This window comes from Hyperolius riggenbachi, chromosome 1, assembly GCF_040937935.1.
Source record: "Hyperolius riggenbachi isolate aHypRig1 chromosome 1, aHypRig1.pri, whole genome shotgun sequence".
NCBI lineage: Eukaryota > Metazoa > Chordata > Amphibia > Anura > Hyperoliidae > Hyperolius > Hyperolius riggenbachi.
In genome coordinates this window covers 79,117,184-79,144,881 of record NC_090646.1, presented here as the reverse complement: position 1 = coordinate 79,144,881, position 27,698 = coordinate 79,117,184, and the positions used below count along the sequence as shown (strand labels likewise).

Genomic DNA, 27,698 nt, shown 5'->3' with positions numbered 1-27,698 from the left:
GAGATGATTTTTCATCTTCTGTTTAACTGTTACTGCCACGCAGACGGGAGTCTCACATCCGTGGCAGGTGCTGCTGTAGTCGCTGGGACGTGAGGCCCCTGTAGCCAAATGGTAAAATTACACCTGAAGACTTCAGCGACTAAAAATATTTTAATACTAGCTGATGACCCGGCGTTGCCCGGGAATGTATTTGGCTGGTGTCGGCTCCACCCACTTTTTCTATCCCTAACACGCAAACACTCAATTACCAAGTTTGTGAGCTTTGGCATCAATAAATTGTATATTCCCATGGAAATTAAATCCTATTAACCTCCTTGGCGGTAATCCCGTGTGTCACATGGGGTAAGCCGCCGGAGGGTGCCGCTCAGGCCCTGCTGGGCCGATTTACTTAAATTTTTTTTTTTTTGCTGGACGCAGCTAGCACTTTGCTAGCTGCGCCAGCACCCCGATCGCCGCCGCCGCGCGCCCGATCGCCGCTATCCGGTGCAGCGCGCGCCCCCCCCCAGACCCCGAGCGCTGCCTGGCCAATCAGTGCCAGGCAGCGCCGAGGGGTGGATCGGGTCTCCCAATGACGTCCCGACGTCGCTGACGTCGGTGACGTCATCCCGCCCCGTCGCCATGGCGACGGGGGAAGCCCTCCAGGAAATCCCGTTCTTTGAACGGGATTTCCTGATCGGTGATCGCCGAAGGCGATCGAAGCGGGCGGGGGGATGCCGCTGAGCAGCGGCTATCATGTAGCGAGCCCTCGGCTCGCTACATGATAAAAAAAAAAAAAAAAAAAAGTTTGTGACTCCGCCCCTCTCCAGCGTTTGGACCCCAGTCATCCAATGACCAACTATAGCAGGTTTGAGGCATCTGCTGTTAAGGCCTGGTGCACACAGAGCGGTTTTTGTACCTTTTTTCCAAACTGCTTCTGCCTGTGAAAATGCTTGTCTAATGTATTTCAATGAGGTGGTGCACACCAGCAGTTTGAGGTTTTTAGCAAACCGCAAACGTGGGTCCTGCAGCATTTTTGCGGTTTACAGATGCGTTTCTGTCTCAATGTAAGTATAGGAAAAGCTCAAACCGCTCTGAAAAATGCCAGATCAGAGCAGTTTTCCAGGTGTTTTTGTTACAGAAGCTGTTCAGTAATAGCTTTACTGTAACAAAATTTGAAGTCTGCTATACAAAAACGCTCCAAAAAAACTCTAGGCATGTTTAGAAAACGTCTCTAAACATGCCTAGCATCGCTCTGAAATCTGCTTAAAAAACCTCTAGCGTCTTGCAGATCTGCTAGGTTTTTGGTGTGCACTGGGCCTAACCGTGTAAGAAAGGCAGCAATTTAAATATTCCCCTTGAAAATCAACAGGTGAATTTTGATCAGCTATAATAGGCGCCACTGAATATTAATCTCCGTCACCCAGTGACCATCTGGGCAAAGTTTGAGAACCCTCTCCCATTAACAGTGTAAGAAGGCCTGCAGTTTATATTTTCCCAGTGAAATTTTTGGCTCTCCTCACTTTTTGTAACCTGGACACAGTCACTCAATGACCAAGTTAGAGCTTTCGGTTCCTTGGCATCAAAAACAAATGTGATTGGCTGTTTGTGGCTCCGCCCCTTTTCTGAATTTGAACCCCAGTCACCCAATGACCAACTGTACCAGGTTTGAGGCTTGTGCCAATAACAGTGCAAGAATGGCAGCAATTATAATACTCCTCTTGAAAATCAACAGGTGAATGATTGGCTTTTTTAGGCTTCACCCACTTTTCTGAATATTCCGGTAATCCCAGTCACACAGTAACCAACTGTGCAAAGTTTGTAGCCTTTCTCGATTAATGGCAGGGTTCTCAGTTTATATTTCCCCAGGGAAATCTGTTTTTGACTCCACCCAGTTTTTGTAACCTCGACACACAGTCACTCAATGACAGTTTGTGAGCTTTCGAGTTCCTGGCATCAAAATTGTGCGAATGGAAGCAGTTTATCCAGCAAAGAAATCTGATTGGCTGTTTGTGGCTCTGCCCCTTTAGTGAATTTGAGCCCCTGTCACTTAATGACTGACTGTAGCAGGTTTGAGGCCTCTCTCATTAACCGTGTAAGAATGGCAGCAGTTTCAATATTCCGCTTGGAAATCAATAGGTGAATTTTGATTGGCTGTAGTAGGCTCCACCCACTTTCCGGAATATTAATCCCAGTCACCCAGTGACCAACTGTCAAGTTTGGGAACCTTTCCATTAACAGTGTAAGAATGGTTGCAGTTTATATTTTTCCATGTAAAAAATGTAGTTGTTGGTGCTGCCCACTTTTTCTAACCTTGACATATAGTCACTCAATTACCAAGTTTATGAGCTTTGGGGTCAATGGTATCAATCATTTGTATATTTCCATTGAAATGAATCAAATCTGATTGGCTGTTTGCGGCTTTGCCCCTTTCTTAAAATGAACCCCAGGCACCTAATGAACAACTGTACCAGGTTTGAAGCATCTGCTATTAACAGTGTGAGAATGGCAGCAATTTAAATATTTCCCTTGAAAATCGACAGGTGAATTTTGATTGGCTGTTGTAAGCGCCACCCATTTTCCTGAATATTAAATCCAGCCACCCAGTGACCAACTGTGCAAAGTTTGAGAATCCTACCACAACAATGTAAGCATGGCTGCAGTTTATATTGAGACAGTCTCTTAATGACCAAGTTTGTGAGCTTTCGGGTTTCTGGCATCAAAAATGTGTGAATGGAAGTAGTTTATGCAGCAAATACATCTGATTGGCTGTTTGTGGCCCCGCCCCTTTAGTGAATTTTAACCCCCGTCACCCAATGACCAACTGTAACAAGTTTGAAGCCTCTGCCATTAAAGTGAACCTCCAGACTAAAAATTTACTCAGCAGCACTGGAAAGGCTTGGTGTTTCTTTAACTGTTTCACAGCATCAGAACTTTTTTTTTCTCTTTATACAAGCCTCATTTTTAGCTGCACAGAAAAAAACTGCCTGGGCATTTTTCCCCTAATGCTGTGCAAAGCATGATGGGATTTCTGGTGTTGTTCTCGTTCTGCTGTTTTGGTGCATTTTTTTTTTTACATTTTGAATTTGACATTTGAAGCCTAGCGGCCGCGGGTGCAGCTGGGAGGGGTTATCAGGACACAGGACAGTTGGAACTGTCTCCTGCTCCCTGTCACCTCCTTTCAACCAAAAAGATGGCTGCCCCCATGACAAAGATGGCAGCCCCCATGAATCACAAACATTTGCCTGTTCTTTTAAAATGGGGTGGGTAAGAGATTATATTACTTATCTATTCTAATTAACATAACTAATGTATTTTGATGACAGTATGTTTAGGCTGAAGTTCCCCTTTAACAGTTTAAGAATGGCAGCAGTTTAAATATTCCCCTTGAAAACCAATAGGTGAATTTTGACTGTTGTAGGCTCCATCCACTTTCCTGAATCTTAATCTCATTCACCCAGTGACCAAGTGTGCCAAGTTTGAGAACCCTGCAATTGACAGTCTAACAATGGCTGGACTTGTAATCTCGGTCACCGAGTGACCAACTGTGCCAACTGTGGGGACTGTGGCTTGATTACTGTGAGAATGGCCGCCTTTTCCATTGACATGAATGGGTGAAATCTGATTTGCTGTTTGTAGCTCCGCCCATGTGTGTAGGGGAGGCGCGAGACCCCCAGAACATATCATCTCAGGTAGTAAGGGACCTGCATACCAAGTTTCGTTTTAATCGGTCAAGCCGTTTTCGAGACACACACACTCACTCACTCACTCACTTTTTTATATATGATATAGATGTATGTCAAGAGGGTATATTAAAGTAGCTGATGGCCCGGTGTTGCCCAGGTATGTATTTGGCTGGTGTTGGCTCTGCCAACTTTTACTAACCCTCACACACAATTACTCAATGACCTAGTTTGTGAGCTTTGTGGTTTTTGGCATCAATTTGCATTGAAATGAAACCAATCTGATAGGCTGTGGCTTCACCCCCTTTTCTGAATTTGAACCCGTCACCCAATGACCATCTGTAGCAGGTTTAGGCTTGTGCCATTAACAGTGCAAGAATGGCATCAATGAATTATACCCCTTGAAAATCAATAGGTGAATTTTGATTGGCTTTTGTAGGCTCCACCCACTTTTCTGAATATTAATCTCAGTCCACCCATTGACCAATTTGAGAACCCTGCCAATAACAGTGTAAGAATGGCTGCAGTTTACATTTTCCCAGTGAAATTTGTATTTGTCTCCGCCCACATTTTGGTTATGGGAATAAAAAGTATCCTAAATGTTGTTACAGGTAATGTACTGTGTGTGTGCCAAATTTCATTCAAATCCATTCAGCCATTTTTGTGTGATTAACAAACATCAAAACATCCACACTTTCACACTTAAAAAAATTAGTAAGATTATGTATGGGCCTGTAATTAGGGTTGGATGTAAAACTGAAAAAATGCACCTTTTTATTTTTAATTAAAATATTTTCACCATACATGGTACTAGGGCTATAATTTAAACGTTGCAATAACCGGGACAAATGGGCAACCAAAATGTGTGGCTTTTATCCACAGTAGAATGTTTTATTTCAAAACTATAACTGCCGAAAACTGAGAGATTATATTTTTTTTCTTATTCCCATTAAAATGTTTTTTAGAATTAAATCTTAGCATAATGTACCATCCAAAGAAAGCCTAATTGGTGGTGGAAAAAACAAGGTATAGATCATTTTGTTGTGATATGTAGTGATAAAGTTATTGGGGAATGAATGGGAGAAGCGCTGAAATGTGAAAATTCCCCTCCATAAGGTGAAAACAACCCGCTAGGTGAAATGTTTAGAGTACCCGAGCCGAAGCTGTGGTACAAATTGAGATGCTTGCCTAAAGAGAGCGAAGGCTCAGGATCCTATTGAGGCTTCCCTCAGCGCTCTGATGTCCCGGTCAGTAAGCGTTGCCCCCAGAAGATTATCGTCAAGTCATTGTCCCTATCTATATTGTGGCCGTGCAGCTCCTCCTCCTGCAGTGTAGCCGCACACACGCCCAGTAAGCTAGAGCCGCGGACTCCATGGTACTGCGCATGCGCAGCCGCGCTTGCATGTCTACTGCGAGAAGAGGAGCTACGTGGCCCTGATGTGGAGAGGGGCAGCACTCTGCTATTGGGGGCATCAGACCACCAAGGGAAGCCTCAATAGAATCCTGAGGCTTCCCTCTCTTCAGGTGAGTATCTTACTTTGGTCCCGAGCATCGGCTGTCAGTTTTTGACAGTTGGCATCAGTTTTGTATGAGTTTTCTATAGCTTGGTTCACACCTATCTGATACAAAACTGTTGGATTGAATCAAATCAATGAATTGAATTGGACAAAAAAATTGTATGTGTAAATAGGGCTTTAAGCCCCATCTACACGATACGATTCTTTGTACGATTCTATTTACGATCCGATTAAACCCGACATGTCCGATCGGGATTCGATTCGCCATTGCAAAACAATGGCAAATCGAATTGAATCCCGATCTGACATGTCGGGTTTAATCGGATCGTAAATAGAATCTTACAAAGAATCGTATCGTGTAGGTGGGGCCTAAGACTGCTCATTATCACAAAATAAATTACCAAGCAAAACGTATTGAAGGCCCTGCAGACAAGGCTTGTATGGAGTGCTAGAATGATTGTATGGGAGCTACAGTACAAAACAAATGTACTCTGAGTACTAAAAAGTTGTATAGCGCCACATAATAAACTTCTTCATCTCTGACTTCCTGTGGAGAGAATTGCAGTGTGTAATGTAGCGAGTGAAGTGATAGAATAGGCAGAGGAGGGTGGCGGTTCTACTGGGAGATCTGCTATCTGTACTGCAGGGAGCCTGGAGATGTTGCGTTTTTTTTTTTTTTCTTTTTCCCCAACCTTGGGGGTGCGATTAGGCCTCAGTCAACGGCCATTATTTGGGCCTGATTGTTTCTTTTGATTGCAGCCTCTGGCTTACAGTTCACTGTACTGCATTATTGTAGTCAGCTGACCACGCCAACAGCCTATCTTGGAAGGAAATAAGTTAAAACTTTGTTTTAGGTCGCCGACTTCACTTTTTTTCCGCTTTTGTAATGTTTCCCCTGCAGATCAGCAGGAAGCTGTATGTTAAAGGTATATTTTTCAGTGAAACGCAAACTCTTTTCCACTGGCAGGAAACCAGTCATGAGAGGAATTGAGGATACACTCCTCATTTCCTTTTTATGAGGTGAAAGTGACCTGTGTGAGGTGCCGATCGCACGGCCTTGCCGGCTTCAGTCGTTAAGCTGCTGAGTGTAGCTGTTGGGATGAGGGACCCAGTGGGCATGTTTATTAAAATGAACCGAGGTGAAGTGATAAGGAGGCTGCCGTATGCATTTCCTTTTAAGCAATACCAGTTGCTTGACTTTCCTGCTGATACGCTCCTTGTAATATTTTTAGCCATGGACCCTGAACAAGCATGCAGCAGATCAGGTGTTTTTTGACTGAAGTGTGACGATCAGCCCCGGTATCTTGCTCAGTGACATCAGTCCGGGCCTACTGTGCATGCGCGCGAGACCCAGACTACGTATGGCTGAACAAGATACCAGGACTGATCGCGGCTGAACAGCAGACCCCACGGGAGGACAGCGTGGGACTTGCGTGTTTATGCGATGGGAGGAAGCCCTGGGTAAGTGGCGTTTTTTGTAATACGGTGATCTTTGGTACACTTTAAGCTGACTGGCACTTTTATAAATACACACTGTGTAATGCCTTCGGGGATCAGCGCAGCACAAGGTAACCAGCATTTATGAATAGCAAGTCACAAATTGCTTCCATATTCCTCTAATTTCAGGGTTCCTTCAAAAGAATATAAGGAAACCTTTAGGCCCCATTCACACCTAAAAGCGCGAAACGCCAGTGTTTTGCTGGAGTGATTTTTTTTTTCCAAGATTAACGTGGAAAAATTACTGGACAGTGCAGCTTTTTTTTTTTTTTTTTTTTTTTTTGGCGATGTGCTTCTATAGCACTAAACGCGATCGCAGGGAAATCGCCTGAAAATGGTGCAAGCTACGCATTTGCCGATTTTGCGTTAATCGCCTGGCAAATCTCCCAAGTGAGAACAAAGCGTATTATTGCACTAGCGCTTTAAAAAGCGCCAGCGCTTGAGCGTTTTGCCGAAACCACCGGCAAAACGCTGTAGTGTGAATGGGCCCTTATGGAGAGTTAAGAAAAGCCCTTCTTTGTACATGGTGGATATTTGCAGACTTCTCTGCGGAGTTCTGCTGGTGTTGCTCAGCCTGTGGCCGGCTCACTTCCTCTTCTGAGGGGAAATGCAAATGAATGTCTACAAAGGAACAACCCAGGCTTGTAAAACATGAATTTGGTTATAAATGTCTTGCGTAACATCCATGTGCCATTTACAGAAGTCCTTTGTATGCTGATCTACACACACGGGAGAGACCAGTCACCCAATAGGGAAGATGGGTTACACATGCTTGTTTGTACACATGCTTTAGGGCCGATTCACACTGACACAGATGGAAAACTGATCTGTGGAACCAGTCCTCAGTTTCCCATCTGTGTCGCTCTGTTCCGTTAGCGTGTCAATGCGGCGCATCCAGAAAAATCACTGCATTGGGTCTGTTCGCATCTGTTCTCGGCCAGTGTATGCGGAGATCTAGCGATGGGCAAGCAGGTGGTAGCATCTGGACAGTTAAGGCCCAGTGCACACTGTGCGGATCCGCCGGCCGCATCCGCCTGAAAATCCACATGGCTAATGTATCCCTATGGGCGGATCCGCCGGCTGCATCCGCCTGAAAATCCGCATTAGCCATGCGGATGCTGAGGCAGATGCGGCCGGCGGATCGCATCAAGATCCGCCCGGTGGGCACAGGGACTAAACTCTGTCATCCACACCCAAAACCGCTAGCGGTTTGTGGATCTGCTAGCGGTTTTGGTGTGCACTGGGCCTATCCTCTCTTTTCCAACTGCCAAGCATACAGTATCTCCCTCTGTACATAGAACTCTCAGTAACAAACATTCAGCAGAGATCACCAGGCAGGACTAAAGATGTCGCCACCAGTAATAAATGTCAGAATGTAAATCAGGGAGAGAAGATTTTACAATGGGCAAACACTGACTAAATCTATAAATGAATATTGGGGGAAAAAGCAATTTTATTCTTTTAAAGAGGAGCTGTAGTGAAAATAACATAAAGACTGAAGTTGTAAACCTTCCTTTCAGTTGAGAAAATATGACACTTGTTGATGCGATTGGTGACTTGGGGGTTAATGCAGCAGCACTGCACAGAATAGCAGTAAATGGCCACACTGTTGCTTTTGACTGTGATGTCAAGTGTTACACTACTGTGTTTTATTGTTTCCTGTCTATAGCTGTTGCCTCATGCCTCCCCCCACTGTGTGCTGCATATAATAGGGCTTATTATGCACTAGCTGCCAGATATGAACTTGTGAGGGTGTTGCACATACCAGGCTGAGCAGTGTTTGAAATTCATCTTCAGGTTGAGTTTGTGCAGCAGCCAGATGCACAATGGGTTAAGCCTGAAAGCTTCCCGATCAGGGAATGGCCTGGCCCCCAGTCTACATGGGTGTGTAAGCATGCTTAGTAAGCCTATGGCTGCAGCTGCTTCAAACTGTGCAAAGTGCAATTACTCTATAGCAACCATGTAAAGCCTTTCTGTGTTCTGGCTGAGGTACACGGCAGTGACTGGCTGCTGGGGGGTTACTGTACTCTGATTGCCATGAACTCCCATTTTAGGGACATGGCAAATGCTGTAGGTGCTCTGGGAAGCCTGGGGGACCATTCTGACCCAATCCCTGTGACCACCAGGCAGTGGAAGAAGCATTTGGGATTGAGGAAATATAGATAGTATTCACAGCCTAAGTGAATGAGTTCCCCTGCAGGAAGTGACCTCACAAGTCACATGTCCCTACAGGATAGGTTTTACTATTGCTGATATTTTATTGGAGATGGGGGAGGGGGGCAAGCAATAGTCCTTCTCCAGCCATGAGCCAGTAGATATGTTGTACAGTTGGGTTAAGATTACACACTTGTATCCTTGAATGGGGTGCTATTCTCATGTGCCAGGGGCCTTAGCAAAGTTTTGTGGCGTTGACTAATTGTGCCCTCAAGGTGGCCATTAATGGTGCGATTTTTAGTGATCAATTATATTTTCGAGAGAATCATTTAGACCAGTAGAAAAGATTGAGTTTAATCGATCCACGCCGCTAAAGAATCCAATCTTATCGAGTTTATTGCAGAGAATGGTAAAATGTAAAATAAAAGTGTACACCTACTTATACAAAGTTCACTTCTCGCAAAGTAGAATGCACTGTAAATTGTCTCCTTTTGCTGTCCCTTACAGTAGGCATTAAAAACCTGACAGGTTTTGGACTAGTCCATCTCCCCATGGGGGATTCTACATATCTCCTTGATTTTTTACAAAAGCAATCCCTGGAAAAGGTCTATACCAAGATGTTCTACTATTACTACAACAGCCTGCTCAGGGCCGGCCTTAGGTTTCACAGCGCCCTGAGCGAAACCTGATTTTTGTGCCCCCCCTTCATCCTTTTCCCACGTGCATATACACGCACGCATGCACGTATACACACACACGGAGGCCAATATGAAATTTCCCTGTTCTCCTGAGATATCTCCTAGAACAGTGGTTCCCAACCTTTTTGAAGTCGTGACACATCATGCCAAATGCTCAGATCACACGTCACGTATGTATAATAGAAAAATACTATTAATAACCTCGAATGGATGGAAAGAGTGCATTATCATGAATACACTTAAAAATTAAGGCTAGAACCTTTCAGGAATATTAATAAGAATCAGTGGGACAGCCGCCTCCTCCCCCATTTAGAATGATGGTACAGCACTGACAATTTGCACCACGCATTATCGCCGCAGTGCACCCCCCCTCCAAAATGCCCTCAGACTCAGTATAGATAGGTAGCCAGGTATAGGTGCCCCCAGTATAGGATCTCATGTATAGGTGCCCTCAATAAAGGTTGCCAAGCATAGGTGCCTCCAGTATAGGAAGTAAGTTGAAGGTCTCCATCCCCCCCCATAGGTAGCCAAGCGTAGGTGCCTCCACTATAGGTAGCCAGGAGTAGGTGCCCTCCCTCAGTATAGGTAGCCAGCTATAGGTGCCCCCAGTATAGGAAATCAGGTGTAGGTGCCCTCAGTATAGGCAACCAGCTATAGGCGCCCCCTTGGAAGCTGGCGCCCTGAGCGACCGCTCCGGTCGCTGATATCAAGGGCCGGCTATGAGCCAGCTTACTCATTTGCACACTATTGTTGCGATTACTTAACGGCACCTGCTCAGTTGAATTGCATCTGAAATTAAAGAAAATCCAGAGAAACCCCCATGAGATGGACTAGTTGAAAACGTGTCAGATCTGTCCGATTTTTTTTTTTTTTTTCTTCTGCCTACTGTAAGAGACAGCAACATAGGAGAAAAGTTGTAGTGCATTTTAATCTGGAAGAAATATGCATTACTTGTACACATGCGTTTTTTAAATTTTAGTGGTAGTGGTGATTTAATACAATTTTAAAAAATGCATAAAACCTGCAGTTAAAGATAGGTTAGTTTGTGTCTATATATTAACACTTTCACATGGATTTTAAAAAGGAGCTTTAACCCAGGATTTCACTTCATCCTAATCAGTAGCTGATACCCCCTTTCCCATGAGAAATCTTTCTTTTCTCAAATAGATCATCAGGGGACTCTGTATGGCTGATATTGTAGTGAAACTCCTTAGATTGTTAGCCTCTGGCAGGGTCCTCCCTTCCCTAGTGTAGTCTACAGGATCGTGTGCTCCTTTCCTATGACAGCCTAGTACTTGTATTACTGGGCCTACCTAACCAGCCCAAAATCACTTGATTATGTATCTTGTACCCTGTTTGCTTTTGTATAACTTTGTCCTATGCTGTATAACCTTAAGTCTGTCATCCTTGTATCCTTGTATATATGTATTGTCCAGCGCTGCATACTATGTTGGCGCTTAATAAATAACCCCTCCCACAGTGTGATATCATGACCACGGTCCTGACTGTCTGTGAAGCTCGTTGCATTGTGGGAAATGACAGCTTTTTCCACCTGCCAAGCAAGCCACATTTTCCACTGTGTATAGAACTCTCAGTAACGAACATTCCGTAGTCCTCACCTGGCAGGACTAAGGGGGTCACCGCCAGTGATAAATGTCAGAATTTAAGTCAGCTAGAGGGAAGATTTTACAGTGTGCAAACACTGACTGAATCTATATGAATAAAATTGGTGGTTTTTTTTTTTTTTTTCACTACATTTCCTCTTTTAAAAAAAAAATGTATTATTCATTCAGTAAAACAAGAAATGTTCTCGTCTTATTTGAACGATGCACCGTTAATCCTGGACAGAAATTCCCACTGGACGTAACTGACAATATCATGACAGACAGTGCAATCAACTGTATAAAAGAGAAGGAAGGAAAAAAAAATCTGAGGATCAGAGAGCCCTGGGATCAGATTGCAGTGTGTGTGACTTTGATAAAAGACACTCAATGCATTTTTTTTCTATTGCTCCCTCCCACACAGCGTTTCCTCAGCATTTCCTGCTGACAAACCAAAGATTTTCTTCTGGCACAAGTCTCCTCCCCCCTGCCTCTCCCACTTTGCACAGACAGTCTCATTTGGGCTGTGTGTGTGTGTATGTGTGTGTATATGTGTATGTGTGTGTGTGAGCCCCTGCCTGCTGTGTGCATGCGCCTCTGTGTGTCTTACTTCTGGGAAAAATTGAAGTGGCGGCCATATGCTTGGGATTAATTTTCCATATCTCACTCATTTTTAGAGAGGCCGGACACACACCTCAATGGGAAGTTCTCACTTGCTAAACAAGGGCTTGCCTCTAGGTAATGCAATTTAAACCTATCAGCTGTGTTTTTTTTTTTTTCCTTCCTCTGATTAGATTTTTTTTTTTTTTTTGTATCTATTTTTATTGTGTGATCTAGCCATGGGGTCGCAAGCTCCACTGTGTATGCCCTTCTCCCATCCCCCTCCCTGGCTTCAATCCTTGCTGGCTTTGTGTATGTGAGTCAATGAGAACGAGAGTGCATTTTTTTTTTTTGTCCTGCAGAATAAAAGGTTTATTTATATCTCAACTCTGCTTTCAGAGCATTATGCCCAGCCGCGGCAAGGCTACAGCAGCTGTATGGTTAGACTTGCTTAAATCTCCTGTTTCTTCTTCTTCTTCTTCTTGCTAGGCTTGTATGAGAGAGGCTGAGGAGAGGACAGACCTATAATTGTATGTCTACTTTTTGTTTACATTTGCTGAGTGTTAGCTATGCCTGTGCTTTATAAATCCTTTTGTGGTAGGCCTTTCAGAACTTCAGGAATCATTTTATAGAGGACAGCAGGTAAACTGTATATTCATTTATCGTGCCTGATGGGAGGGGAAAGGCTCAAGCGTCCTATTTATTTTTATTTATTTTCGTCAAATCTGAGTTGACAAATGGTTTTTAATTTGACCCAATTTTTTTTTTAAATGATTTTCAAAAAGATGGGTTGTGAAGTTTGCCTGCTGAGAACTGGTACAGCTGTGTGAGCTAGACTTGTTGGATGATTTCTTTTTGTTTTTGTTTTTTTTTCCCCCCCCCTTTAACCCCTTCTGCCGCCCCCAAAGCAATTAATGGTTTGGCTTTCACCCCACCCTTTACGGCCTCTCTCTGGCTTGTCTGATAGGTTACGGGTTAAATTTTCGGTGGCACTACAACTGACACATGTTGGTTTCTGAGCAAACAGGCTGAAAAAGGAACTGGCTTTTGTAGGTCCGTCCCCCCACCCCTTGGCAGTACAACCACACCAAGCTGAGATCATAATCCAAGCAATGAAAAAAAATCTCGCATGTGCGGCTATGGGATTTTTTTTTTTTTTTTTTAAGAACTTTCCAAGAGAGGAAATAAAATCTGTTTCTGGCGATGGAGGAAAATACTGCTAGGATCAGCAAAAAATAAAGCCCAGGACTGCAGCCTCTTGATTCTGGAGAGTTAAAACCACGGCAAAAAAAAATTCTCGAATACCTCTCAGAGGAAGTAATCTATATATATTTTTTTTTTCTCCTCTGGAGCTTCCAGCCGTTTTCTCGAATATATCTTCTGTAATCTTGATGGATCTCCTGGATATTTTTTTCCCTCTGCCCTTCAGATCCTCACGTTCTGCAGAGATTGAAGTGAGCTGCTGTCTTCGATAGGAACCCGGAGAGAGCTGCTGGTACAAAGCAGGGATATTCTATTCTTGCCTCAGTCTTTTGTCACTGGAGCCACTCGGGGGGCATTTGTCTCCAGCTTTGGACATCCTTTTGGCATCAAGTAAATTGCTTTTCGGCCTTGGCGTGAAGTTCTCCGAGAAAAAGCCATCGCCGCTAGTGGCGTTGGGTGCCCCACACAATGCATGCCTGGAACTTTTTCCCTTTGGCAGCTGAAAAATGTAAGTTATACGACAACAATGCATTAACAAGGGGGGGGGGATATATTGTGTAAAGCAGTCCTTACAGGCGAGTGCCTCAGGCGTACTGTAGTGGGGCCTGACATATGGGAGATGATCATTTTGATTGTTTTTGTTTTTTTTATGTTGTGGGGTGGAGGGAAGCGATAGATGGACTATATAGTTCATAGCTGTTTCCTAGCAGGCTTTGTCCAGCAACTTTAATGGCACTTAATTCTATAATCCGTTGGGCTGGGAGTGATCTGCAGGTTTCTTGATTGAATGGCTGTATGTACCCTGCCTAGTGCTTTTCATTTGCTTACTCATTATAGTTTATGAAACAGTTGGGACCGATTTGCTGCAGACGCTCTTTCTCTTCAGCTTTTTGTACAACCAAACACGTCTCATGTTTTTAATGAAATATTCTAGTTGCCATAGGCAGCAGTCCCATTTTTATCTTGAACTCCATTTTTGAAAAATAAGCCCTGGGGAACGTGGTTGTTGGTATTTATCTGTCGATTTCGCTCTTGTCTGTGAAGCTTCAATAATCTGATGGGGAAGGGGGGGGGGGTTTCGCCATTCTGTTCACTGTACAGTTTTTTGAAGATGTGCATCGTAGAGTGAGATGCATCGTAGAATGAGAGCTGTAGTTCACTTTTTATGGACGAGATGGCTTTATAACGTAAACCTGTAGCGTTGAAAGCTAACTTGGGGGTCGCCGTTGGCCATCGGTCAGTAATCTGGGAAGAGGTTGTATTTTGGAGATGGCAGTGTCTTTTGGCGAGTTAGAGCATGGATGCATTTGTTATTGATCTGTCTAGTCCCAGAGCGGTAACAATGGCTGATATGTAAGCATGATAGACTTCACGCTTGTAAAAGCAGATTAGCATATAAAGAGGTGCACCACTCCTATAGCTTGGAGGTTTACTCTGTAGGGTGGAGGCTCCTGCTGAGATTGTCCTCTCCTACATGCGATTCTGAGAGACAAATGAGCTTCTAGTACTGAGAGCGCTGAGTTTTTGCATGATGTCAGCTTGAGTAGCTAGGCGAGGGTGCTGCTTGCAGTAGGAAACAGATCTGCTCTTGTACTTCCAGGAATTTATTCTTTTTCGCATAATGTGTTTTTTCCAGCACTTCCATAGTAAGAATGCTTTGTTGTACAGAATGCTGGGCTCATCTGTATAATTTGCATAAGGTCCGACATTCCTATTGTTTCTGCCCTATGTTGCCTACATCACCCTTAATGGCCTCTTTGCACCGTTTCTGAATAAGTGTAAAACAATACAGATAAACAGCAATGGGTAGAGCGTGTAATGAAGTGGAACTGTGACCATCTCAGAGAGCGCAGAGTGTTTACAATAATGTTTGTTGCGTTGTGTGCTGGAAGAGGGTGGTGGTTGGGGGAGAGGGCTTTCTCGGTCACCACTTCTTTATTTTATTCAGAAATTGATTCCATATTACGATGCAAGGGTGGGAAGCAGAGAGCTGCAGAATGCCTTCGAGAGCAAGTGGCGCTATTAGCAAAGGTTCTTCATACCGCCAAATGCTACCGAGTAAAGGGGCTTGGCTTCAAATGGCACAGTTGTGTAGCAGCTTTATTCATACTGATGACACAAGAAGTTCTGCTGTTTTTAGAGAATGAGTCATTAAGGTCTTTTTGTTTTACCCATGATGAAGAGCCTTACACAGTGCTACAGATGCACATTATGGTCTTTAAGCAGAACCCTTTCTCTTGGGGGAACTCCATGTGGTGTTGAATGAGTTAAAAGCTTGTTGGCAGCTTAAAAAAAACAAAAAAAAATACCCTGCTTATTTGGTGATTGTGAGTTGGGTCTACAGACTAGGTCACTATCGAGGCTGCATGCTAGACAAGACACAGAACATTTATATTGCACTTACCTCGTGGCGGACTGAAAGCGCCAGAGTTGCAGCCACTAGGGCGGGCTCGGTAGGCAGTAGTAGTGGCAGAGAGTCTTGCCCGAGGTCTCCTTGCAGTGCTGGCTTACTGAACAGGAAGAGCCAAGATTCAAACCCTGGACTTCTGTGTCATATGCAGAGCCCTTAACTAGTACACTATCCAGCCATATTAAGCTTTCCCATCAATGTCCATTAAGTAGCCTAGTATGAAAAATGGTCACGCCCCACTCCTACCCCTCCTTGGTTTCTGGCCTCTGCGCCTACGCAGTAACCATAGAACATGTATGGAGCATTAGGTGGGCCTGTAGACTGGCTGCATGCCTAAAGACAGTAGGGATGATCAATCAGATGAAAATGGTTTCTCCTAACATTCAAACTTCATGTAAATGTTAAAGGAATACTGTAGGGGGGTCGGGGGAAAATGAGTTGAGGTTACCCGGGGCTTCTAGTGGTCCCCCGCAGACATCCTGTGTCCGCGCAGCCACTTACCGATGCTCCGGCCCCACCTCCAGTTCACTTCTGGAATTTCCGACTTTAAAGTCTGAAAACCGCTGCGCCTGCATTGCCGAGTCCTCGCTCCCGCTGACGTCACCAGGAGCGTACTGCACAGGCCCAGTATGGTCTGTGCCTGCGTAGTACACTCCTGGTGATATCAGCGGGAGCGAGGACACGGCAATGCAGGCGCAGCGGTTTTCAGACTTTAAAGTCGGAAATTCCAGAAGTGAACCGGAGGCGGGGCCGGAGCATCGGTGAGTGGCTGCGCGGGCACAGGATGTCTGCAGGGGACCATTAGAAGCCCCGGGTAAGTTCAACTCATTTTCCCCCGACCCTCCTACAGAATTCCTTTAAGCAGCTTGAATTGTGACCAATAAAAATGAACAGGAAGTCATTATGATTGGTCCAGTTTCAAGCTGCTTATAATTTACATAAAATGTGTATGTTTTGCAGAACCAAAAATGCCCAGAGTGTGTTTTTGTTTTTGTAAAGCCAACCTTTGTAATAAAGGATGCAATAAAGCTGGCAGTCGGATTGAGCAACCCTATTGCATGCAGCCTGTTGACAGGTGACTCCCTACAAGAAGCTGATACTCCTTGGACCTCTGCAGGCTGTATCCATAAAGGCTGTAGACTTGTTTAAAACAGATTTTCATTCAACTTATTAGACAAGCAACATCTGAGGAGACCCCTTTTTTTAGGGAGGGGGGGGGGGGGAAATAACACTATAGATGGTATGGTAACTTAACACTATCGTGCAAATTTATTAATTTGTGGTCCTATGATCTGTAAAGCCACTTAGGCATGTGTATGGCTGCCTATATCTGTAGATCTGTTCTTAAAGGACATCCGAAGTGAAAATAAACTGATGAGTAAAAACATTTATCCTCCTTCTCCTAGAAATGACCTTTTTTTAGATATATCCTACAGTTCTGTTTTTTTTTTTTGTTTTTTTGTTTTTTTTAATTTAAATCTAGTTTTTAAGTGTTTACTGTTTCATTGTTTCTGCTCAATGGCACACTCACACAAGTATGCTAGAGCTAAAAATCTATACATTTAACTATTTTAATCTCTCCTGCTCTCAGAAGCCATTTACTGACAGGAATGTGTTTTATGGCTGTAATTACATATTAGTGAGGGTTATGCTATAGTCTGACCCAGTCCGACTGAGGCAAAAAGTATCAGTTGCATACCTGATTGTGAACTCTTTCAGACAGAAAAACAAAAAGGAACACAGACTAGTTATGTGTGCTTGGCACTGTACAAACACCTGTCTATCTCATGTCACCTCGGTTGTCCTTTAAGAAATCACCGGCCTCCCACATATCCTTGCTAGTTGGCAAACATAATATACCTGTACTGATTTCACAGGAGTGGGGGAGGGAATGGAAGGCGTTTTAATTTATTGAACCTACCATATAAGGTGGTATAACCTTATGTTCAGTTTATGCTGGTTACTCTTTTGAGGGACTTCCGGATTCTGTGGGTCACTGTTTGCATTGGTTGTAGACACTCATGTGACCAGGCCTGGACCTTACCATGGGATGCGTTGTCTGTGGCATTAGGGCAAGTAGAAAGCTTGTAGCCCTGTTCTTTAATAAATAGTAAAAAATAGTTAGGTCTATAAATATTTGGACAGAGGCCACTTATTTAAAATTTTGGTTCTGTACATTACCACAATGACTGTTAAATGAAACTCCGATGCAGTTGTACAAAATGATTTCATAAATGTGAGGCAACTAAAGCATTTTTTTAACATAAATCCCTTCATTTCAGAGGCTCAAAAGTCATTTGACCAATTGAATAACTGGAAACAAAATGTCTTTTCTAAAACTTGGTTGAGAACCCTTTGCTGGTGATGACAGCCTGAAGTCTTGAGCTCATGGACATCGCCACATGCTAGGTTTCCTCCTTTTCAATGCCCTGGTCCTCAACAAGGGAAATGCATGCTGAATTGGGTTAAGATCAGGTGACTGACTAGGCCAGTGATGTCTAACCTTGGCACTCCAGCTGTGGTGAAACTACAAATCCCATGAGGCATTGTAATACTCTGACAGCTCTAAGCATAACTCAGGGAGGCAGAAGCATGATGGGATTTGTAGTATTGTCACAGCTGGAGTGCCAAGGTTAGCCATCACTGGACTAGGCCATTCAAGGATGTTCCTCTTCTTTGCTGGGTTGCTTTGACTATGTTTTGGGTCAGTGTCCATCTGTATCATGAATCGCTGTCCAATCACTTTGACTGCATTTAGCAGACAGTAGTTTTATGAACGCCTCAGAATTCATTCGTCTGCTTCTGTCCTGTCACATCACCAATAACCAATATGGTTCGGTCTCGAGAAAGCCCTCATTGCGGGGCGAAACGGCCGTCGACTTCACCTCCGCACCTCTAAACATCTGCAGTGACCTGCTAAGTATCACTTGTTTTGTATTTTTGTATTTTTGAATTTTTAGCCGTTGATTACCAATGTCTTTTTTACAAAGAAGTCTATTAAAAGTTCAAGTTTTATAGTGGATTGGTTGCTCCTGGAATGCTTTGCTTCTTCCTGATATAATTGAATGTTGTTTCTTACTAATTCTGGATGTTGCACCATCTTTTTTGTATATGGTTCACGGCTTTTTTTCATTGAGTGCACTCGCCACGACCTATCCTTTTTGTAAACAATTACATCACCAATAAGCACTAGTGTCTAGTGCCACTGGCAGCCATGCATGCCCAAGCCATCACACTGCCTGCACTTTTTTTTTTTTTTTTTTTTTTACAGATAATGTGGTATGCTTGGGATAATGAGCTGGTCTATGCCTTCTCCATTCATTCTTCTTTTTTTTTTTTTTTTTTTTTCCCCTTGCCATCATTCTGATAGAGGTTGTTTCACGTGTCCAAATAATGTTTTTCCAGAACTGTTGGCTTTTTTAGAGGTTCTGTAGCAAAGTCCAGTCTAGTCTTTCTATTCTTGAGGCTCATGAGTTATATGCAGTGCACCCTCTATTTACTTTTCATGTGGACTTTTGGCTATCGATACGCCTACCCCCCTGGAGATTGTTGCTCACTTAGTTGGTTGTTGTGAAGGGCTTTCTCTTCACCATCGACCTCCACCACAGTTTTCCATGGATGCCCTGGTGTTTGAGTTGGTGAGTTCACCAGTGCTTGCTTCCTTTCTCTGTATGGACCAAACTGTAGATTTTATCACTCATAATATTGTAGCAATTTTTGGGTTTTCCTGTTTTGCAGCTTAAAGGGAAGGTTCAGGGACTAGCTAAAAAAAATAAAAATCCATTTCCACTTACCTGGGGCTTCCTCCAGCCCGTGGCAGGCAGGAGGTGCCCTCGGCGCCGCTCCGCAGGCTCCCGGTGGCCGACCCGACCTGGCCAGGCCGGCGGCCAGGTCGGGCCTCTTCTGCGCTCCATGGTGCGTTCCACGCCGGCGCGCTGACGTCATCGGACGTCCTCCGGGCTGTACTGCGCAGGCTCAGTAGTTCTGAGCCTGCGCAGTACAACCCGGAGGACGTCCGATGACGTCAGCGCGACGGCGTGGAACGCACCATGGAGCGCAGAAGAGGCCCGACCTGGCCGCCGGCCTGGCCAGGTCGAGTCGGCCACCGGAGACCACCGGGAGCCTGCGGAGCGGCGCCGAGGGCACCTCCTGCCTGCCACGGGCTGGAGGAAGCCCCAGGTAAGTGGAAATGGATTTTTATTTTTTGTAGCTAGTCCCTGAACCTTCCCTTTAACCTCCTGGGCGATAATCCCGAGCTGAGCTCGGGGTATATCGCACAGGAGGATTTCTCAGGCCCTGGTGGGCCGATTTGCATAATTTGTTTTTGTTACACGCAACTAGCACTTTGCTAGCTGCGTGTAACTTCCGATCGCCGCTACCCGCCGAGCCGCGCAGCCCCCCCCCGACCAATTGCGCAGCCTGGCCAATCGGTGCCAGGCAGCGCTGAGGGGTGGATCGGGACTCCCTCTGACGTCACGACGTCGGTGACGTCATCGCGAGCGTCGCCATGGTGACGGGAGGCCTAGCAGGAGATCCCGTTCTGAACGGAATCTCCTGCTTGCGCTGATCGCCTGAGGCATTTGGAGGGGGTGGGGAGAAATGCTGCTGCACAGCGGCTATCATGTAGCTAGCGCTAGGCTAGCTACATGATTTTAAAAAAATAAAAATAAATAAAACGTGCTGCGCCCCCTCCTGGGTGATGTAATTGTATCGCCTGGAGGGTTAAGGATGGCTTCTTTCACCTGCATGGAGAGCTCCTTTTGACTGCGTGTTGTCTGTTGTCTTTCACATGCAAGCAATGCATATCCTCTCCAGGCCTTTTATCTGGTTAATGGACACCTGCCCATGAAATAGCCTTTGCGTCAATTATTCAATTAGTTTTGAGTCCCTGAAATTAAGAGATTGTTTTTAAAGGAAAAAAGTTTCCTCACATTTTTATGCAATAGTTTTGTTCTCCCCACTGTATTGAAGCTGAAAGTCTGCACTTCAACTGCATCTGAGATGTTTCATTTAAAATTCATGTAGGTAATGTACAGAAACAAGATTAGAAAAAAGTTCTGTCCAAATATTGAACTTTACTTTTTTTTTTTTTTGGCCTAGTCTTAAACAGAACAGTGAACCCCATCTTGATTTTGCGTAACACCGCTTACATGATACCGGGAAGGTTACTTCTGGAACATGGGAGTACTCTCTGCAATCCCTGAAGCCAGAATTGGCCTAGTTATTCCCAGCAGACATGATGCGGCCCTGCCTCAGACAGCTAATTTTGTGATTTATCCCCAGGGCACAAGTGCTGCCAAGTAATGTAGCTTTGAGTGTTCCCGATGCTGTAAAGCATCCTGGGAGTTGAAAAGGTGACAAAGCACATGTTTTTATGCTTTAGGTAATTGGTATTGTTTAAATGAAATAAATATGGCAGCCTCTATCTCTCTCGCTTCGCATTCCCTTTAAGAGTACATCCTACTCTATAAAGTGGGCTGTGCAAGTCTGAGGATCACTATGCAGTCTAAGGGCTGGTGCACACCGAGCGGCTTTTTCAGCGTTTCTGCAGCCGCTTGCGGCTGCGGATCCGCTTGGTCAATGTATCTCAATGGGGTGGTGCACACCAGAGCGGGAGGCATTTTGCAGAAACAAAAAATGCTGAGGTGAGGCATTTTTTGGATTTCGGATGCGTTTCTGACTCCATGTTAAGTATAGGAAAAACGCAAACCGCTCTGAAAAACGCCTGTTCAGAGGTTTTGCTGGCTTTTTTTTTTTTTTATATATATTCTTTATTTGTTCAAAAGGGAAAATAACCAGCAGTAAAACAGTACAGCATTTTTGTCAGTTACAGTACATCATGAGTAAGGTACAGTCAATTGAACCATGAAACATGTATCATATATTGCGGACTTTATCATAGCTTACTCAATAAGATGTTTTAGAGTTGAGTCAAGGGCACTGTTAGCTATAAACCTAATGTGAGATGAGGTATACGAGTTCAGAACCATTAGCACATGGTGATAAGATAGCCCAGATATCTATCCCCATACTTTTGTTCTGCTTTTTTCCCTCTTGGTATTTTCTGTGGTAACCCCTATAGGATTCCCCACCCTCCCCCCTTTGCCGGCGTTTTTGTTACAGAAGCTGTTCAGTAACAGCTTTACTGTAAAAATATATGAAATGTACTATACTGAAATCCGCTGCAGCAATCCGCAAAACGCTAGCAAAACGCCATAGAAAAATAAGAAAAAGCGTTTCAAAATCTGCTAGCATTTTGCGGATCTGCTAGCGGGTTTTGGTGTGCACCGGGCCTAAAAGATCAGATCTAGGACCTAGCTGTTGTGTTCATCCTAGGCCTCATTCAAACTCGGGAGCTTTCTGCCTGCGACTTAAGCTTTCCTGATCACCGGGATCAGCAAAGCGCTGCTGCATAAGTAATCCTATAGGATTACTCTCTCTGCAGCGATTTGCGATTATCCTCTCCCGCAAACGCACTGCATGCAGCATTTTCCTGGCAATTGTGGCACAGTTCTCAATCGCCTAAAAAAGTAATACACTTGTAGAAGCAAATCTTGATCTCAAATTTTGTGATTGGGGCCTAAGGCCTTGTAAAAGTAAAAACAGAGGTTCCCTCCAAAGACCGCACCACTCCAAAAGTAATGTTGCAAAATCATCTTTATTCAAAAGGGGGAAAAAAAACTTAAAAACAAGTAACACGGATGACCATGTTAAGAAACTTGTACAAAAATATTCTAATCAGTGACAATATATAGCCAAATTGCCAAGTTCCAAACACCACAGACTCACGATTCATGTATAAATGAAGGAATAAATGGCTGTAGGCAATAAAAAAAATGAAGATCATTCCCTGTAGCCCCATTAACAATGAACAACCTGGACAAGATACAGTACTCTGTACAATAAAGTGCATATATTGTATTGTGCAAAAAAGGGGCAAACATGGTTAAACAATTCATGTGTACAAAAGGTCCATAACGGAGTAAATAAAGTGACCTGTGCAAAATCGCATGAAGAGGTGCAAAGTAGTGCATAGAAAGTGTACCAGGCAGGAAAAATCAGTCAAGGAGTACTGCGGGACATGGTTACCAACCGAAGGGCCGTCGCAATTTGCCGATAAACGCTATGGCGGCTTCCTCCAAGGCCTGGGACCCACTAGTGGCGCATTTTTAGGCACTTGCGAGTTGAAAAGCTCTTGGTAATTTAATGCTAGGGCTGTGTTCCCACTCGAGGGATGGGATTTAAAAACATCCCCCATAGCATTGTATTAACAGCTTTACAAATCATAAGAGCTTAGAAAAGCGCTGCCAGTAGGTCCCGAGGCTTTGGGCCCTGACACACCAGAGTATTTTGCGGGTACTAAAACAGCCTGCAAAACGCTTAGGGCCGTTCACACTAGGGGCGTTTTCCACCTTTTTCAAGTGCAGGCGATTTTCAAAATAGCCTACAAAACGCTTGTGCAATGATTCGCTATGAGAGTTTACATCTGAGCGGTTTGTTTCCGTGTCTGTACCATTTTTGAGGCGATTTTGCCTCCATGGAAGGTATAGGAAAAACGCTAAATGCTCACAATCGTTTTTTGCAGCGATTGCGTGAGCGTTTTTAAGAATAAATACATTGTAGTATTTTCCAGGTCAAAGAGTTCACTTCCTGACTTGCGTCAGGGAGTGAATTACAAAACCGCTCTGAAAAGGCGCTGACAAAAATGCAGCATGCAGTGGAATGCCAGGAGGAGAAAAATAAAGCTTGCATTCACGTTTTCGGTTTTAGGTGTGAATGGAGCCTCTCTGTTTGTAGTGAAGTCTCGACATGATCACCTGGAAGAGATGTTGTAGGTAGGTCCCAACTCAATTGTTCCGCTTTTGGAACCAAATAACTCTCTCCCTCTTCATTTGTCCCTTTTTCTACACTGATATACACATCTATGCAGATATATGTATTTTTCTACGGAAAAATGTTTACCCGACTTGATTCCGTTCTTTTAAATTGATACATTTCCTATTTTCAAATGTTAAAATGAAGGAAAACTTACTGATGGAAAGGACCCGTGTGACTGATATAAAACTGCACCTTTTTTGCGTGGTGTGGTAGGACATGGTCAGAGATGTAGCAGGGGTGGGTTTTAAAATGTCGGGTTTTTTTTTTTTTGGTTTTTTTTAATATGAAAAAGTTGGGAGGAATTTTTTCTTTTAAAGTAATTTGCGCTCCATCTTTTGACTGCGCCCACATTTCTGTCAGTGCTATAGCTATAATTCACATTACGGCGCATGGTGCACCCAGATTTCTTTGCACAATTTTGCAGATTTTTTTGGACTGACATGAAATCGATTTAAAAAAATTGTCCTGAGGGTTTTCTGATGTTCCCTCTGAACTGCTTTTATCCTCATCACAAATGCATAGCGAGCATTTAGGCTCCAGAGGTTCTGTGACAACTTCAAAGTTCCATGTGTGACTTATTTTTTTCCCTTTCGATTGTTACACACACACACACACACACACACACACACACACACACACACACACACACACACACACACACACACACACACACACACACACACACACACACACACACACACACACACACACACACACACACACACACACACACACACACACACACACACACACACACACACACACACACACACACACACACACACACACACACACACACACACACACACCCAGCCTATTAACTTTAATAGCAAATCCTGAGCACACAGCCTGAAGAAACCTCAGTGTCTCCCTCCTCCTTCCCTCCCCGTTTCATAACTTTGTCAGCACATCCCATCTTGAAAGCTGATTATGACGTCTTTAAAGCTCTTAGAGGCAGCTGGCAGTAAGCCTTTAATGAAGCGGCTTCCCTGTGCCTCTCCCAGACTCACGGAAGTACTTCCTCACAAGCGCTTCATTGTAGACCGGGCCTCAAAATGTGCCCAAACCAGATTTATTTTTTTTGCTTTGATAGCTAAACGAAGACCCGTCTGTGTACAGTTCCTTTGTGTGTTATTGTGGTGGCCTGTGGAAAGGAATTGCAGTTGTCTGCTATCACTGCTGTAGAATATTCTGGGATTCTCATCCCTGAGGACCCTTCCCTGTGTGTTAGAGAATGGATAACGATATTGTCCAACTGATGCTTTACAGGCGGTACTACATCCTTATTTAGAGAAGTGAGAAGCGTTGGGAGCAGCGGTATGACCTTGGGAATAGCAGTCTCAGGGCCAGATGGGCTCGCCATAGCTTGTGAGGTTTATAGGGCGGCTGCCGCTGCTTTACACACAGCTATGAAGTACACAATTTAAAGTAGACCTGAACTCCTTGTACAGGACAGAAGCAACACCTAGAGAAATGCAGTGCGTATCCAGAGAATTTAAGCCGTCTAATTCCTCCTCATTTGTGTCTAATCACTAGTTGTTGTTTGATCCTCCCCTGTCACATGACTGCCTATAGCAGATAAGCCCATTTGAAAGCACAGGCTGTAAACAATATGTCTGCTTCCGTGAATCAGGAAGTAGAAACTGTGCAGATTTATTTTAGGATTTGCATGAGCTGTAACGAATGGGCTTTCAGCATACAGTGTAAATGGGCTTTCTCAGAGACATTTATATGGCTTGGCCTATATTTGGACACCCCTGCTTTAATGCAACAGATTCGGGTGAGCACTAGAACCTGGAGATCCCTTGAGATGAGAAGGACCCTTTTTATTATATGGCTTATGTGAAACCAAGCACTGGTGTTGGTAGTATTTTTTTATGTGAGAAATGAAGCCTAGAGTAGTCTAGGGTGACCAATGGCCGGAACTGGAAAAAAAAATGCCTGTGACTTTTTCAGTTAGATATCTAGCGGTAGGATGGTGACTGTAGAAGGGAAACAATTGTGTCCTTTTTACAGTGGTTGAGTCTTGTGTTGAGTCTTGTGTAATTCTTGGACACTGATGAAGAAATGGCTTGAAATGCTTTTAGATAGGACTGGAGTGCACGGGGAGATCTAAATGTCCCCAAACTAGAATAAGTAATTGAGACAAAAGCAAGGCATAATGGAGACCGGTTTACAATTAGAGATGTTGAAAACAAAAATAGTACTGGACCAATGACAAAGCCTTGAGGGAACACAAAAGGGTGAGAGAAAGGACAAAGGGCACCATCACACAGACTGTTGAAAAACTGGTCCAACAGGTATAAGCAGAATTGAGGGCATTGGCTACTGCTCATAGGAAGCGGTCATGTTTTTGTTTTGGCTTAAATGCCTTCATTTTCAAGTTGTGACAGTTACAAAGCAGATGTGTTGCAGTCCTTTGCAGCTGGTTACTGTACAGGCCCATGCAGCTTATAGTTTTCTATTTCCATAAGATTTAGCAGCTGCTTTGGACAATATCAGTAACTGTGACAGATTTTGTATCTTTACTGTAATTTTGTGAACTCCAGTGAAAATAAAGTGCTTCATTTTTACAATAATTATGTATATTTACATAATAGTCAGTGTTTACCCATTGTAAAATATTTGAAATCCCTGATTTACATTCTGACATTTATTACATGGTGACATTTTTGCTGTTGGCAGGTGATGTAGCTGCTGCATGCTTTTTTTTTTTTTTTTGTCAGTTGGAAACAGCTATTAACAGCTATTTCCCACAATGCAACAAGGTTCACTGACAGGAAACTGCCAGGAGTACCACGGTCCTCAGTTTCTTGTGGGAGGGGTTTCACCACAATATCTGTCTGTTTGTGAAAAGGAATAGATTTCCCATGTAAAAGGGGCATCAGCTACTGATTGGGATAAAGTTCAATTCTTGGTCGGAGTTTTGCTTTAAGTTTTTCAACTGCCTTCTGGTTGTGAAATGTTCATAGCCCTGCTCCTACACCCACATCCTTTTTGTAGTCTTTCCTTGCAGTAAGGGCAGTTCATACTCTTCCCTCTTGTGTGAACTGATGCATTCAACTCTAGTTTTGACTGTTCAGACAAGGGTTCAAACTTAATTTGGAGGATAGGATGAGTTTGACTAATCAGATGAAGGACTCTGGTACGCCAGTGGCGTGTCTAGCATTTTGCTTGTCTGGAAGCTTGCCAGAGCTGCATTGATGGAAGCATACAGTGCTGCTGCCATGAATATGGTGTTCTGTGTAAATCTGCCTGGCTTTGCATTAGGCTATATTGGAAGACTGAATTGGAGGACTCAACACTTTGATATGAGGTCTAATATGCATAATGGCTAAGGGTGTAATTAATTCTAGTCAACTAATGGGCTGTGTAATCTTGAGATGTTGGACCTGCCACAGTCCACCCCCCTCACTTGTGAATAGCTTGTAGATTGCTGCTATGAAGCTGATCTCCTGGAACACTGCCAGAGTTAACAGTGGCATAGTGAAAAGCTCACTCGCCTTGCAGTACTGGGTTCCTGGTCTAAATGTGGGCCAGGACACTGTGCATGGAGTTTGTATGTACTCTTGTTTTTGAGTAGGTTTACCACCAGATCCCTCCGAATGTGAGTGCTGCGTATCATACTCCTGTACACCAGTTTTGCAATGTCACTTCCTGCCAACACTTCACACCAGAGCTGCAGTAACTTTCTGTCTTCCCTTCACACCAGAGCTGCAGAGTCACTTCCTGCCTCCCCTTCACACCAGAGCTGCAGAGTCACTTCCTGCCTCCCCTTCACACCAGAGCTGCAGAGTCACTTCCTGCCTCCCCTTCACACCAGAGCTGCAGAGTCACTTCCTGCCTCCCCTTCACACCAGAGCTGCAGAGTCACTTCCTGCCTCCCCTTCACACCAGAGCTGCAGAGTCACTTCCTGCCTCCCCTTCACACCAGAGCTGCAGAGTCGCTTCCTGCCCCCCCCTAACACCAGAGCTGCAGAGTCGCTTCCCGCCTCCCCTTCACACCAGAGCTGCAGAGTCGCTTCCCGCCTGCCCTTCACACCAGAGCTGCAGAGTCGCTTCCTGCCTCCCATTCACACCAGAGCTGCAGTCACTTCCTGCCTTCCCTTCACACCAGAGCTGCAGAGTCACTTCCTGCCTTCCCTTCACACCAGAGCTGCAGAGTCACTTCCTGCCTTCCCTTCACACCAGAGCTGCAGAGTCCCTTCCTGCCTCCCCTTCACACCAGAGCTGCAGAGTCACTTCCTGCCTTCCCTTCACACCAGAGCTGCAGAGTCACTTCCTGCTTTCCCTTCACACCAGAGCTGCAGAGTCACTTCCTGCTTTCCCCTCATACCAGAGCACCAGAGTCACTTCCTGCTTTCCCATTTACATCAGAGCTGCAGTCATTTTCTGCCTTCTCTTTGCACCAGAGCTGCAGAATCCCTTCCTGCCTTCCCTTCACACCAGAGCTTCAGAGTAATTTCCTGCTTTTCCTTCAT

The 27,698-nt window shown here is 44.3% G+C and overlaps 1 protein-coding gene across 9 annotated transcripts in view; it reads left to right on the top strand.

Moving 5' to 3' along the window:
• CTBP1 (C-terminal binding protein 1) overlaps positions 1-27,698 on the top strand; it is a 664,453-nt gene that overhangs the window by 485,157 nt on the left and 151,598 nt on the right. Inside the window, exon 1 of one of the 9 annotated variants that reach the window (XM_068275663.1) lies at positions 6,601-6,637. The exons of 6 other annotated variants lie outside the window; for them this stretch is intronic. In XM_068275663.1, coding sequence (XP_068131764.1) covers positions 6,616-6,637 — 22 coding nt within the window. In that variant the 5' untranslated portion in view covers positions 6,601-6,615. Of the gene's footprint in view, positions 1-6,600; positions 6,638-11,654; positions 11,865-12,382; positions 13,438-27,698 lie in introns of those variants that run through there. 2 more of the 9 variants (XM_068275635.1, XM_068275644.1) reach the window with 2 other exon arrangements.